A 16,572-nucleotide genomic window follows, 5' to 3' on the forward strand; every position below is an offset into this window, starting at 1 on the left:
AAAGTCTTTTATTGACAATTACATGAAGTTGATGCAAAGAGTCAATATTTGCAGTGTTGACCCTTCTTTTTCAATACCTCTGCAATCCGCCATGGCATGCTATCAATTAACTTCTGGGCCACATCCTGACTGATGGCAGCCCATTCTTGCATAATCAATGCTTGCAGTTTGTCAGAATTTGTGGGGTTTTGTTTGTCCACCCGCCTCTTGAGGATTGACCACAAGTTCTCAATGGGATTAAGGACTGGGGAGTTTCCTGGCCATGGACCCAAAATATAGATGTTTTGTTCCCCGAGCCACTTAGTTATCACTTTTGCCTTATGGCAAGGTGCTCCATCATGCTGGAAAAGGCATGGTTTGTCACCAAACTGTTCCTGGATTTTTGGAAGAAGTTGCTCTCGGAGGATGTGTTGGTACCATTCTTTATTCATGACTGTGTTCTTAGGCAAAATTGTGAGTGAGCCCATTCCCTTGGCTGAGAAGCAACCCCACACATGAATGGTCTCAGGATGCTTTACTGTTGGCAAGACACAGGACTGATGGTAGCGCTCACCTTGTCTTCTCCGGTCAAGCTTTTTTCCGGATGCCCCAAACAATCGGAAAGGGGATTCATCAGAGAAAATTACTTTACCCCAGTCCTCAGCAGTCCAATCCCTGTACCGTTTGCAGAATATCAGTCTGTCCCTGATGTTTTTCCTGGAGAGAAGTGGCTTCTTTGCTGCCTTTCTTGACACCAGGCCATCCTCCAAAAGTCTTTGCCTCACTGTGCATAAAGATGCACTCACACCTGCCTGCTGCCATTCCTGAGCAAGCTCTGTACTGGTGGTGCCCCGATCCCACAGCTGAATCAACTTTAGAAGACGGTCCTGGCGCTTGCTGGACTTTCTTGGGCGCCCTGAAGCCTTCTTCACAACAATTGAAACGCTCTCCTTGAAGTTCTTGATGATCTGATAAATGGTTGATTTAGGTGCAAATTTTCTGGCAGCAATATCCTTGCCTGTCAAGCCCTTTTTGTGATTCCAAGCACCACCCTCCTTTCGAAGCTTCCAGTCTGTTTTTCGAACTCAATCAGCATGACAGAGTGATCTCCGGCCTTGTCCTCATCAACACTGTGCTTCTTAAGCCTAGGCGGTATTTTCACGTTCGGATGAAAAGCGTGCCCAAAATAAACTGCCTGCTACTCAGGCCCAGAAGCTAGGATAAGTATATATATTAGTAGATTATATTTTTGGATAGAAAACACTCTGAAGTTTCTAAAACTGTTTGAATGATGTCTGAGAGTATAACAGAAATTATTTGGCAGGTGAAACCCCGAGGACAAACCATCCAGGAAAAAATAAATTTGAGGTCACTCTCTATTCAATAAGATTTCTATGGGGATCTGGATTTCCAAGGCACTTGCTTGCAGTTCCTATCGCTTCCACTAGATGTCAACAGTCTTTAGAAATTGGTTGATGTTTTTCTTTTGAGAAATGAAGAAGTAGGGCAGTTCAGAACGAGGGTCGAGTGAAGTGTACTGTTTGTTAGAGGCGCACAACCTGAAAGCACGCTCCACTTTGTTTTCGTCCGGTATTGAACACAGTTTATCCCATCTTAAATTTGATCGATTATTTACGTAAAAAAAATACCAATAGTTGTATTAGGAAAGTTGTTTGAAATGTTTGGAACAAGTTTACAGGTAACTTACTAGATATGTTGCGCGAGTTGGAACCAGTGTTTTTCTGGATCAAACGCGCCAAATAAATGGACATTTTGGATATATAACGACGGAAATTATCAAACAAAAGGACCGTTTGTGATGTTGATGGGACATTTTGGAGTGCCAACAAAAGAAGATCTTTAAAGGTAAGGCATAAGTTATATCGTTATTTCTGAGTTTTGTGTCGCACCCGGCGGGTTGAAATATGAATGTCATGTGTTTGTTTGGTGGGGTGCTATCCTCAGATAATCGCGTGGTTTGCTTTCACCGTAAAGCCTTTTTGAAATCTGACATGTTGGCTGGATTAACAACAAGTGTAGCTTTAATGTCGTGTATTGCATGTGTGATTTCATGAAAGTTTAATATTTATAGTAATTTAATTTGAATTTGGTGCTCTGCCATTTCACCGGATGTTGTCAAATCGATCCCGTTAACGGGATTTGATCCCTAAGAACTAACGAGAGAATCACTGACATGATGTCAGCTGGTCCTTTTGTGGCAGGGCTGAAATGCAGTGGAAATGTTTTTGGGTGATTCAGTTCATTTGCATGGCAAAAGGGGACTTTGCAATTAACTGCAATTCATCTGATCACTCTTCATAACATTCTGGAGTATATGCAAATTGCCATCATACAAACTGAGGCACCAGACTTTGTGAAAATTTATATTTGTGTCATTCTCAAAACTTTTGGCCACGACTGTAAGAATTTGTTCTTAACTGACTTGCCTAGTTAAATGAAGGTAAAAAAAAAAATGCGTTGTCATAAATAATGTAATTTTAAAGACTAATAGGCTGGTGGAACCGTTCATAGAGCGTTCCAGGAAAAACCCTCCAAAGATGAAAGGGTTCTCAGTAGAACCCATCATTGAGGGTTCCAGGTAAACCCTTTAGAGGATAAAATTGTTCTTGGTAGAACCATATACTGTGGTTTCTATGAAGAACCCTACATAGAGGGTTCTAGGTAGAACCCTCTGCAAAGGGTTTTACTTAGCACCAAAAAATGTGCCCCTATGGCAGGTGTGCCAAACTCATTCCATGGAGGGCCTAGTGTCTGAGGGTTTTGTTTTTTTCCTTTCAATTAAGACATAGACAACCAGGTGATGGGAGATCTTTACTAATTAGTTACCTTATTTCATCAATCAAGTATAACAGAGGAGCGAAAAGACACTCAGCCCTCTGTGGAATGAGCTTGACACGTGCCCTATGGGGACAAATTGAAAAACCCTATATGGTTCTACTACTTTCTAAGAGTGTTGTGTGAAGACAGCCAATGGTTGTTTTGATATTGTGCTCTGTTTCAGAAGCCTTATAATGCACTATACCACCTGTGTGTAACGCCTTATGAATGTATTTACAGTCATTGTGCATTTGAAATGTTGTTATTATAACAAGCCTCAAAGGTGCAATCAGTAGGAATCTATCCACCATTACCTGGTTGCTAAAATGTAAATTGCAGTTTGTGACAAAACAAGCCATGTTAAGTGTAGAGAATGATTGTACAATCTAAACCGCTATTAAATATATTTTCAATAACCAAAATATTGTATTTTCAACTGTTTTAAACTGATGTACAAAATTGAAAGTATTGGTATTTGTATTTATTATGGATCCCCGTTAGCTGCTGCCAAAGCAGCAGCTACTCTTCCTGCGGTCTAGCAAAATTAAGGCAGTTTACACAATTTTAAAACATTACAATATATTCACAGATTTCACAACACACTGTGTGCCCTCAGGCCCCTACTCCACCACTAGCACATATCTACAATACTAAATTCATGTGAATGTGTAGTGCATATGTTATCGTGTGTGTGTGTGTGTGTATGCATGTGTCTGTGCCAATGTTTGCGTTGCTTCCCAGGTGTTTTTTAAAATGTTTTTAAATCTAATTTTACTGCTTGCGTTAGTTACTTGATGTGGAATAGAGTTCCATGTAGTCATGGCTCTATGTAGTACTGTGTGCTTCCCATAGACTGTTCTGTACTTGGGGACTGTGAAAAGACCTCTTGTGGCATGTCTTGTGGGGTATGCATGGGTGCCCGAGCTGTGTGCCAGTAGTTTAGACAGACAGCTCGGTGCATTCAACATGTCAATACCTCTCACAAATAAAAGTCGTGATGAAGTCAATCTCTCCTCCACTTTCAGCCAGGAGAGATTGACATGCATATTATTAATATTAGCTCTCTGTGTACATCCAGCCATGCTGCCCTGTTCTGAGCCAATAGCAATTTTCCTAAGTCCTTTTTTGTGGCACTTGACCACATTACTTTGTCAAGGTGCGACAAAACTAGGGCCTGTAGGACCTACCTTGTTGATAGTGATGTTAAGAAGGCAGAGCATCGCTTTATTATTAACAGACTTCACCCCATTTTAGCTACTACATTTTAGCTACAACTGCATCAATATGTTTTGATCATGACAGTTTACAATCTAGTGTTACTCCAAACAGTTTAGTCATCTCAATTTGCTCAATTTCCACATTATTTATTTCAAGATTTAGTTGAGGTTTAGGTTTTAGTGAGTGTTTTGTTCCAATTACAAAGCTTTTAGTTTTAGAAATATTTAGAGCTAACTTATTCCTTGCCACCCACTCTGAAACTAACTGCAGCTCTTTGTCGAGTGTTGCAGTCATTTCAGTCGCTGTGGTAGCTGACGTGTATCGTGTTGAGTCATCCGCAGACAGAGAAACTCTGGCTTTACTCAAAGTCAGTGGCATGTCATTAGTGAAAATTGAAAAAAAGCAAGGGGCCTAAACAGCTACCCTGGGGAATTACTGATTCTAACTGGACTATATTTGATAGGCTTCCATTAGAGAACACCCTCTGTGTTCTGTTAGACAAGTAACTCTTTATCCACATTATATCAGGGGGGGGTGTAAAGCCAGAACACATAAGTTTTTCCAGCAGCAAACAATGATCAACAATGTCAAAAGCTGCACTGAAGTCGAACAAGACAGCCCCCACAATATTTGTATCATCAGTTTCTCTCCAATCATCATTTGTGTAAGTGCTGTGCTTGTTGAGTGTCCTTCCCTATAAGCGTGCTGGAATTCTGTTGTCAATTTGTTTACTGTGAAATAGCATTGTATCTGGTCAAACACAATTTTTTCCAGAAGTTTACTAAAGGTTGGTAACTGACTGATTGGTCGGCTATTTGAGCCAGTAAGGGGCTCTTTACTATTCTTGTGTAGCGGAATGACTTTAGCTTCCTTGCAGGCCTGAGGGACACGCTCTCTAGTAGGCTTATATTGAAGATGTGGCAAATAGGAGTGGCAATATGATCTGCTATTATCCTCAGTAATTTTCCATCTAGATTATCAGACCCCGGTGGCTTGTCATTGTTGATAGACAAAAATAATTTTTTCACCTCTTCTACACTGACTTTACAGAATTCAAAAGTACAATTCTTGTCTTTCATAATTTGGTCCAATATACTTGGATGTGTAGTGTCAGCGTTTGTTGCTGGCATGTCATCCTTACGTTTGCATATCTTGCCAATGAAAAAGTCGTGAAAGTAGTTTGCAATATCAGTGGGCTTTGTGATGAATGAATGAATCTGATTAAATGAATGAAGGAGCCGAGTTGGCTTTTTAATATTAAAGACACAAAACTGAAACATAAGGACTGGAAGCATAGAAATAGTGCACATAGAATGGATCTACTGCTTATCAGTTTTGCTTTCAATGAGGATGACAAATATTTAACTCGCATAGAATTTGGTCGGGTCGCCCACAAAGCTACATATCAGGCCTTTAAGTTAAAGCAAATGTGATGAATGCATTTATAATGCCTTATGCACAGCTGGTTCATACAAAGTAGTAATACCAAAGTCATGCCTTTTTGTTTATGTGTATTTCCAAAACAGGATCACAGCTTGTGGGGCGGCTGGCGGTCGCAGTGTATTGGCCATGACCAAGTCACATGGTGTCCAACTCACAGCGGACTTCCTGCTTCAGAAGGGCGAGTTGCTTCATTTCCTGGTGGGCCAAAAAGGAGAGGACGCTTGCCCCAATGTGAGTACCAAATTCCCAAAAGCTCAGAATACATGTCAAGGCTCAATACTTTAACAATTATGCCTCATCCCAAATTAACCCCTAGCCCCTGCCTCCTAGGCAGGCACTTGGATCTAAGTGGACTGTGTAGATCTAACCTTTTTATTTAACCATGCAAGTCAGTTACGAACCAATTCTTATTTAGAATGACGGCCTAGACCGGCCAAGCCCAGACGACGCTGGGCCAATTGTGCGCTGCCCTATGGGACTCCCAATCACGGCCGGATGTGATACAGCCTGGATTCAAACCAGGGACTGTCGTGACACCTCTTGCACTGAGATGCAGTGCTTTAGACCACTGTGCCACTCGGGAGCCCTATCTAAGATGACTGTATCTAAGAAGGGTCTGATAACCTGGAAAAAAACAAATACACTGAAGATAAACCCAGGTTAAACCAGTGTTCTTAGTCCAGTAATGCTTCATTTTGCTTTCTAATTAACTAGATGGAATTGTTGCTTCATCACTTACACCTATACACAATCCTGTCAGTTATTCACAAGTGCATAAGTAGCCTATTATAGACTACAGCATGGCCTAGCTCGATCCAAACTGGAATGTTGAAGCCTCGGGGATATGGCAAAAGAAGAACATCCTCAAAACTGCTTGCCATTTCCACTGTAAGCATTGTTGGATTGAATTGACTCTCATTAGGAATGTGAGAAATGGAAAACAAATATTAACGTTTAAACAGCATTCTTATCCGTTTTCTGTTAAAATTATAACACAAATTCATAAAATTCCACGTGAATTCACAATGCAGCCGCACTGCTTCCAGTAACGGTTTAGGGCTCACAGTGCGTCCCTTTCAGATGGTTAAGCATTGCACCTATTACTACCGTTACTGTACCTCAATTACATCTCGCAAAGTTTGCGTTTCCCCACATTTTCCATTTGTCACATCCCTAGTTGAGAGTCTCAATCCAACAGTGGAAATGGCAAGTCGGTTGATTTAACTTCTCAAAGTATTGCCATACAGGACTTCGCTGCTGTCGCTTGCCTTTCTCGACCATTTTCTCAAATGTTGATGATGATGACGTAGTGGTGGACAGTCTACTCCAAAATAATTGATTCCTCTACTCCTTGCACATCGACTCCCGGTGTTGACTCCCATTTCTGAGTGTCAAGATTCAATTCTGCTCCGAATCGACTCCTCAAGTCCTAAAATTCTGTATTTTTGTAAAGGAGACTGATTTAGTTGCAGTACTTTGGAGAACACAAACGCTTATCTTTCAAAGTGAGGGAGCTTGCGAGGAACGGAGGGAGAGGGAATTCAGGTCGGCCTCCAGGCAAAGTCAGAACCTCCAGGCAAATAGTCAGAACCGTGCACTAGGCCTATCAAACGGTAATCAAAAGCTGTATCTCACAGCTGTTTGGCTTGCAATGTCTCGCAACTTCAGTGAAGCAGGGCTTGTCATCAATGAATAGGCTAGGATATTCTACACGCAACAGACCGATTACTGAATACACATGCGTATCATTAGTGAAGAGAACGAACAGGCAAGCAGACGAGACAGCGCGCTTGAGAGGGAGGAAGGGGCAGAAAGAACCGTGCGCATATGTCTAAGTAATCTGTATCTTGCGATGTCTTGTCTTGCATGCCTCACAAATTCATCAAAGTATATCTAAAGTTTGACTCTTCCTCACTGGTGTTATTTCAATTACACAACTTTCCCCAGGCCTTTATAGGCAATCGTCTACTTAGACTATAACATAGAAAATAATATTTTGTGATAACTGGGGAAAAAACAAATAAACATTGTTTTTCGTTGAGGGGTGATTTCTTAACATCAAGAATCCCAATTTTGTTTAAACGTTTACACCCCTACTCTCAGCCCATGATGTTGTTTTTGGCGTTATCCCAGAGTTGTCTCATACGTTGGAGTTCTCAGTCAGGAATCATTTGGAAAATGGATCAAAATATCTTGGAGAAAAAAGTTAGACAATGAAAAGCTGAGAGGTGGCCCAGATGCATTTGGAGTCATTTGAGGTCTATAATTTCTACCAGGTCTATAATCCTGAAGCGAGTAGATGCTCTCAAAGGTGGCTTTTCAAACTGATTAGTTGAGTGCTGGTGTGTTCTATGTTTCTCACAGCCTCCCCTCTGTAGAAGTATTAATATCCTTTTAGGCTTTTACACACCATATTAGACATACATATGCACACACACACAAAAGCGACAGCCAGAGGTGGGAGGGTGTGGGTTAGGGCAGGAGGGCGGGGATGTAATTCTGTGTGAAAATGAGCTCTGGCAATCCACGGCCTCCCATGGGGCACTGGCCAAGGTCGGAATCCATTGCCCCCTCTCCTCCTGCAGCTGTCAATCAAACTCCGTAGTGGCCCCTCCGTCTCCAGTTCTGGCAGTAGGAGCCTGAAGTCCAGATTGATGAAAGTGTCGTGGTTGGAAGGAAGAGGACTGACTGTTTGGTTATTATTACCTGTCATCAGCACCGCTGGTCGTTTGGCTCTCGATAAATCTCTCATTTTTACAATAGCCCAAGGCAGTGATGAGTAGATTGGGTAGAATAACATATTAGGTGTAGTACTCCTATGCTCTTGGACACGTCTTGTTTTGCATGACAATGAGTGTAGAATGTGTCAAGACAGCAAAAACAGATCTGGGAATAGGCTAGTAAAGGCCCAATCCTACCTACAGATATGAGCTTGGAACTTGACCTTAGCAGATACAGTGGGGCAAAAAAGTATTTAGTCAGCCACCAATTGTGCAAGTTCTCCCACTTAAAAAGATGAGAGAGGCCTGTAATTTTCATCATAGGTACACTTCAACTATGACAGAGAAAATGAGGGAAAAAAATCACATTGTAGGATATTTTATGAATTTATTTGCAAATTATGGTGGAAAATAAGTATTTGGTCACCTACAAACAAGCAAGATTTCTGGCTCTCACAGACCTGTAACCTCTTCTTTAAGAGGCTCCTCTGTCCTCGTTACCTGTATTAATGGCACCTGTTTGAACTTGTTATCAGTATAAAAGACACCTGTCCACAACCTCAAACAGTCACACTCCAAACTCCACTATGGCCAAGACCAAAGAGCTGTCAAAGGACACCAGAAACAAAATTGTAGACCTGCACCAGGCTGGGAAGACTGAATCTGCAATAGGTAAGCAGCTTGGTTGAAGAAATCAACTGTGGGAGCAATTATTAGGAAATGGAAGACATACAAGACCACTGATAATCTCCCTCGATCTGGGGCTCCACGCAAGATCTCACCCCGTGGGGTCAAAATGATCACAAGAACAGTGAGCAAAAATCCCAGAACCACACGGGGGGACCTAGTGAATGACCTGCAGAGAGCTGGGACCAAAGTAACAAAGCCTACCATCAGTAACACACTACGCCGCCAGGGACTCAAATCCTGCAGTGCCAGACGTGTCCCCCTGCTTAAGCCAGTACATGTCCAGGCCTTCTGAAGTTTGCTAGAGAGCATTTGGATGATCCAGAAGAAGATTGGGAGAATGTCATATGGTCAGATGAAACCAAAATAGAACTTTTTGGTAAAAACTCAACTCGTCGTGTTTGGAGGACAAAGAATGCAGAGTTGCATCCAAAGAACACCATACCTACTGTGAAGCATGGGGGTGGAAACATCATGCTTTGGGGCTGTTTTTCTGCAAAGGGACCAGGACGACTGATCCGTGTAAAGGAAAGAATGAATGGGGCCATGTATCGTGAGATTTTGAGTGAAAACCTCCTTCCATCAGCAAGGGCATTGAAGATGAAACGTGGCCGGGTCTTTCAGCATGACAATGATCCCAAACACACCGCCCGGGCAACGAAGGAGTGGCTTCGTAAGAAGCATTTCAAGGTCCTGGAGTGGCCTAGCCAGTCTCCAGATCTCAACCCCATAGAAAATCTTTGGAGGGAGTTGAAAGTCCGTGTTGCCCAGCAACAGCCCCAAAACATCACTGCTCTAGAGGAGATCTGCATGGAGGAATGGGCCAAAATACCAGCAACAGTGTGTGAAAACCTTGTGAAGACTTACAGAAAACGTTTGACCTCTGTCATTGCCAACAAAGGGTATATAACAAAGTATTGAGATAAACTTTTGTTATTGACCAAATACTTATTTTCCACCATAATTTGCAAATAAATTCATAAAAAATCCTACAATGTGATTTTCTGGATTTTCTTTTCTCATTTTGTCTGTCATAGTTGAAGTGTACCTATGATGAAAATTACAGGCCTCTCTCATCTTTTTAAGTGGGAGAACTTGCACAATTGGTGGCTGACTAAATACTTTTTTGCCCCACTGTATCTTCCATTGATATCAATGCATGATTTGTGAGGAAGTCTGGATTATAGTGTCTCAAATGTGTTGTTTTCCCCTGAATAAAGAAACTCCGGTATCACTCTCTCTCCATTCTCATTGGTAGACCAACAGGACACTGAACAAGATCTGTTTAGAGCAGACGCCATTGGACAAGAAGACACAGGTCAAAGGGGGCGGAGGAGGAGGAGGAGGAGCCACCTATGTGTTCAAGGTAAGGCGAAAAGGCTGCGTCGCAAAGCTTTCCCTGTTTTCTTGCCCTCCTTTGATCATTGATAGTTGAAAAGATTGGGTATGCCTCCTCCATGTTGCTTTCAACTGTCAGATGTGAAGGATGGAAATAATGGAAATAGAAGAGTCTGGTAAGGATTAGGGCTGTTGCGGTGACTGCATTACCGCCATTCTGGCAGTCCTGAGTCATGACCGCAGTCAAATTCCACGTCACTGTTGAGTCACAGTAATCTCCTCCTATGGACTCAGTACATGAATGGCGCTGATGCGTTGGTAGTGCCCAACTCACTAATGACCGCTAATGGTCTGGTACTCAGCTCTCTATTGTCCCTCTAATCACTCTGACATCAATGCAAATGAAATCGAAAATCACATCAAACATTTATCCTCAAAACAGTAGGCCTATCATGCTTTTAAAACTCACCGTTACAGGCTGACCAAACCGGATGCGCGCGTGTGCCATCATGTGCATGTTGATTTTGTACCCCCATACCAGACACGATCAGGACACAAAGGTTGAAATATCAAAACAAACTCTGCACCAATTATATTAATTTGGGGACAGGTCGAAAAGCATTAACTTCTTACGGTTGAAATCTCGCTAACGGGATCGATATGACAACTGCCAGTGGAAGTGCAGGGCGCCAAATTCAAACAACAGAAATCTCTGAAAAATTCCTAAAACATACAAGTATTTTGCACCATTTTAAAGATAAACTTGTTGTTAATCCCACCACAGTGTCCGATTTCAAAAAGGCTTTACGACGAAAGCACACCAACCGATTATGTTAGGTCAGCAACTAGCCACAGAAAAACACAGCCATTTTTCCAGCCAAAGAGAGGAGTCACAAAAAGCAGAAATAGAGATAAAATGAACCACTAACCTTTGATGATCTTCATCAGATGACACTCATAGGACTTCATGTTACACAATACATGTATGTTTTGTTTTGATAAAGTTCATATTTATATCCAAAAATCTCAGTTTACATTGGTGCGTTATGGTCAGTAATGTTTTGCTTCCAAAACATCCGGTGATTTTGCAGAGAGCCACATCAATTTACAAAAATACTCCTCATAAATGTTGATGAAAATATAAGTGTTATACATGGAATTATAGATCCACTTCTCCTTAATGCAACCGCTGTGTCAGATTTCAAAAAAACTTTACGCAAAAAGCACACCATGCAATAATCTGAGTACGGCGCTCAGGCACCAAAACAAGCCATACATGTACCCGCCATGTTGTGTAGTCAAAAGAAGTCAGAAATAGCATTATAGATATTCACTTACCTTTGATGATCTTCATCAGAATGCACTCCCAGGAATCCCAGTTCCACAATAAATGTTTGTTTTGTTCGATAAAGTCCATCATTTATGTCCAAAACCTACTTTTTGTTTGCGCGTCCAGACTAGGTCCAGACGAAAAGTCAAAAAGTTTCGTTACAGTTCGTAGAAACATGTCAAACGATGTATAGAATCAATCTTTAGGATGTTTTTAACATAAATCTTCAATAATGTTTCAACCGGAGAATTCCTTTGTCTTTAGAAATGCAATGGAACGCAGCTAACTCTCACGGGAGTGCGTGAGACTGAGCTCATGGCACTCTGCCAGACCTCTGGTTGAAACAGCTCTCATTCTCTCCTCCCTCACAGTAGAAGCCTCAAACAAGGTTCTAAAGACTGTTGACATCTAGTGGAAGCCTTAGGAAGTGCAATCGGACCAAATGTCCACTGTATCTTGGATAGGCTAAGAGTTGGAAAAACTACAAACCTCAGATTTCCCACTTCCTGTTTGGATTGTTTCTCAGGTTTTTGCCTGTCATATGAGTTCTGTTAAACTCACAGACATCATTCAAACAGTTTTAGAAACTTCAGAGTGTTTTCTGTCCAAATCTACTAATAATATGCATATCAGCTTCGGGCCTGAGTAGCAGTCAGTTTACTCTGGGCACCTTATTCATCCAAGCTACTCAATACTGCCCCCCAGCCATAAGAAGTTAAACATGTATGGCAATTTAGAAACACTGGGTGTTTCAGTAAGCAACAATTTTTTTTTGCCTACTTTATTCCAATATTTCTGTCATTCAGTGATATTTATTCCCCTAGTAATTCGTTATGGATCCATCCAGATGTGGTTAGAAAACAGTGCATCTGGTGGGCTATGCAAAGAGATGGGTGATGTGACATGCCTCGCAAACACCCATGAATACATTTAAAGTCCCTAAACTCGGCAAGAGTCTATTGTCCTGCTGATAGCCCATCAAGGTTGGACGGCTTCTTTTTGATTCCAATTTATTGGAAAGGCTGCTAAACCATTTACACCTGGCCCACAGAGTTGTTGCGTACTTACACTACAGAGCACTTTTACTCCGTTCTCCGCAAGACTCTCTACCAATGCCACCAGGTTATTCTTTATATTCTTAATAAATAAAACACCTACATTAAATAGCTCAGGTCTTCAAAATATGTGAAACCTTTTTATATATATATCTGTGCTTAGTAGCAGAGGCTTCATGGTTTCACCATCAACTTGTTAATTTAGCAGACATCACTTGCATATATACAGTCAACACATATTTTAAGAATGGAATGAAATATAACAGACCATTTTAGTTTCTCTTAGAATAAAAACCCTACAGTGTAACAAAAGTTTTATTAAGTAATAAGCTTTAGTAAGTTACAGCATTTTCAAACAGCTTTTTTTTTGTGTGTGAGCGTGGGACAGAGGAAGAGCAATTCTTACACTACTGTTCTAAATTCAATCACTCTTCTTCATCATCATCATCATTCAGTTGATTCAAATTCAATTGTAATACATTTTGTCACTCCTATTCAACAACTCCAAATCACTTTTGCATTTGCTCCAAAGGGATAACTTGAAATAACATTATATACAGTAGGTTAATTAAATAATCGAAATAAAAAATATATAATTCATTAGTCTAGTGGATATAAGTATTTTAGGTACAGTGCCTTGCAAAAGTATTCATCCACCTTTGGTATTTTTCCAATTTTTTTTGCATTAAAACCTGTAATTTAAATTGGTTTTAATTTGGATTTCATGTAAAGGACATACACAAAATAGGCAAAATTGGTTAAGTGAAATGTAAAAAATAACTTGTTTCCAAAAATTCGGAAAAATAAAAAACAGAAAAGTGGTGCGTGCATATGTATTCACCCCCTTTGCTATGAAGCCCCTAAATAAGATCTGGTGCAACCAATTACCTCCAGAAGTCACATAATTAGTTTGATTGCACACAGGTGGACTTTATTTAACTGTCACATGATCTTTCACATGATCTCAGTATATGTAGCCCCATAGTCTGCAAAACCACTAAGCAGGGGGCACTACCAAGCAAACGGCACCATGAAGACCAAGGACCTCTCCAAAAAGGTCAGTGACAAAGTTGTGGAGAATTACAGATCAGGGTTGGGTTGTAAAAAAATATCTGAAACTTTGAACATCCCACGGAGCACCGTTAAATCCATTATTAAAAAATGGAAAGAATATGACACAACAACAAAAATGCCAAGAGAGGGCCGCCCACCAAAATTCAAGGACCAGGCAAGGAAGGCATTAATCAGAGAGGCAACAAAGAGACCAAAGATAACCCTGAAGGAGCTGCAAAGCTCCACAGCGGAGATTGGAGTATTTGTCCATAGGACCACTTGATCCGTGCACTCCACAGAGCTGGGCTTTATAGAAGAGTCCCCAGAAAAAAAGTAATTTTTTTAAAGAAAAAAATAAGCAAAAACGTTTGGTGTTCGCCAAAAGGAATGTGGGAGACTCCCCAAACATATGGAAGAAGGTACTCTGGTCAGATGAGACTCAAATTTAGCTTTTTGGCCATCAAGAAAAACACTATGTATGGGTCAAACCCGACACCTTTCATCACCCCGAGAACACCACCCCCACATGGTGGTGGCAGCATCATGCTGTGGGGATGTTTTTCATCGGCAGGGAATGGGAAACTGGTCAGAATTGAAGAAACGATGGATGGTGTTAAATACAGGGAAATTTTTGAGGGAAACCTGTTTCAATCTTCCAGAGATTTGAGACTGGGACGGAGGTTCACCTTCCAGCAGGACAATGACCCTAAGCATACTGCTAAAGCAACACTTGAGTGGTTTAAGGGGAAACATTTAAATGTCTTGGAATGGCCTCGTCAAAGCCCAGACCTCAATCCAATTGAGAATCTGTGGTATGACAAAGATTGCTGTTCACCAGCAGAACCCATCCAACTTGAAGGAGCTGGAGCAGTTTTGCCTTGAAGAATGGGCAAAAATCCCAGTGGCTTGATGTGCCAAGCTTATAGAGATATACCCCAAGTGACTTGCAGCTGTAATTGCTGCAAATGGTTGCTCTACAAAGTATTGACTTTAGGGGGGTGAATAGTTATGCACGCTCAAGTTTCCAGTTTTTTTTGTCTTATTTCTTGTTTGTTTCACAATATAAATAATTTTGCATCTTCAAAGTGGTAGGCATGTTGTGTAAATCAAATGATACAAACCCCACCAAAAATCAATCTTAATTCCAGGTTGTAAGGCAACAAAATAGGAAAAATGCCAAGGGAGGTGAATACTTTCGCAAGCCACTGTATATCATGTCAAATGTGCCTCATGTAAAATCATTGTCAAAAGCGCAAGAGATACTGTTGCAAGACAAACAGGTGCTGTTAGATTACAATATAAATCTATATGCCAGTTAGGAACACTGTAAACAATACTAAATAAAAGATAAGTAATACCAGAGAGTCTGTTATAATGAAAAATAGTGTAAAGCCTTTAATACAGCATAGCAAAGTGTAAAAAACAGCCAGATTTGTGAAATTGCTTTATTTACATTTACATTTTAGTCATTTAGCAGACGCTCTTATCCAGAGCGACTTACAGTAGAGTGCATACATTTTTTACATTTCATTACATTTTACATACTGAGACAAGGATATCCCTACCGGCCAAATACTCCAATAGGCAACAGCATTACAATATATTATAATGGACTATAATACATTTAAATATTTGTAGGGGTTGATGCATTTTTCGTTAGGGCACATACAGTGGGGTAAAAAAGTATTTAGTCAGCCACCAATTGTGCAAGTTCTCCCACTTAAAAAGATGAGAGGCCTGTAATTTTCATCATAGGTACACTTCAACTATGACAGACGAAATGAGAAAAAAAATCCAGAAAATCACATTGTAGGATTTTTAATGAATTTATTTGCAAATTATGGTGGAAAATAAGTATTTGGTCACCTACAAAGAAGCAAGATTTCTGGCTCTCACAGACCTGTAACTTCTTCTTTAAGAGGCTCCTCTGTCCTCCACTCGTTGCCTGTATTAATGGCACCTGTTTGAACTTGTTATCAGTATAAAATACACCTGTCCACAACCTCAAACAGTCACACTCCAAACTCCACTATGGCCAAGACCAAAGAGCTGTCAAAGGACACCAGAAACAAAATTGTAGACCTGCACCAGGCTGGGAAGACTGAATCTGCAATAGGTAAGCAGCTTGGTTTGAAGAAATCAACTGTGGGAGCAATTATTAGGAAATGGAAGACATACAAGACCACTGATAATCTCCCTCGATCTGGGGCTCCACACAAGATCTCACCCCGTGGGGTCAAAATGATCACAAGAACGGTGAGCAAAAATCCCAGAACCACACGGGGGGACCTAGTGAATGACCTGCAGAGAGCTGGGACCAAAGTAACAAAGCCTACCATCAGTAACACACTACGCCGCCAGGGACTCAAATCCTGCAGTGCCAGACGTGTCCCCCTGCTTAAGCCAGTACATGTCCAGGCCTTCTGAAGTTTGCTAGAGAGCATTTGGATGATCCAGAAGAAGATTGGGAGAATGTCATATGGTCAGATGAAACCAAAATAGAACTTTTTGGTAAAAACTCAACTCGTCGTGTTTGGAGGACAAAGAATGCTGAGTTGCATCCAAAGAACACCATACCTACTGTGAAGCATGGGGGTGGAAACATCATGCTTTGGGGCTGTTTTTCTGCAAAGGGACCAGGACGACTGATCCGTGTAAAGGAAAGAATGAATGGGGCCATGTATCTTGAGATTTTGAGTGGAAACCTTCCATCAGCAAGCGCATTGAAGATGAAACGTGGCTGGGTCTTTCAGCATGACAATGATCCCAAACACACCGCCCGGGCAACGAAGGAGTGGCTTCGTAAGAAGCATTTCAAGGTCCTGGAGTGGCCTAGCCAGTCTCCAGATCTCAACCCCATAGAAAATCTTTGGAGGGAGTTGAAAGTCTGTGTTGCCCAGCAACAGCCCCA

At 41.2% G+C, this 16,572-nt stretch overlaps 1 protein-coding gene across 1 annotated transcript in view; it reads left to right on the forward strand.

Moving 5' to 3' along the window:
- Positions 1-16,572, forward strand: part of alk (ALK receptor tyrosine kinase) — a 140,829-nt gene that overhangs the window by 58,877 nt on the left and 65,380 nt on the right. Inside the window, exons 8-9 of the mRNA XM_038967373.1 lie at positions 5,562-5,709; positions 10,144-10,251. Of these exons, the coding sequence (XP_038823301.1) occupies positions 5,562-5,709; positions 10,144-10,251 (256 nt within the window). The remainder of the gene's footprint in view (positions 1-5,561; positions 5,710-10,143; positions 10,252-16,572) is intronic.

This window comes from Salvelinus namaycush, chromosome 28 (genome assembly GCF_016432855.1).
Source record: "Salvelinus namaycush isolate Seneca chromosome 28, SaNama_1.0, whole genome shotgun sequence".
Classification (NCBI taxonomy): Eukaryota; Metazoa; Chordata; class Actinopteri; order Salmoniformes; family Salmonidae; genus Salvelinus; species Salvelinus namaycush.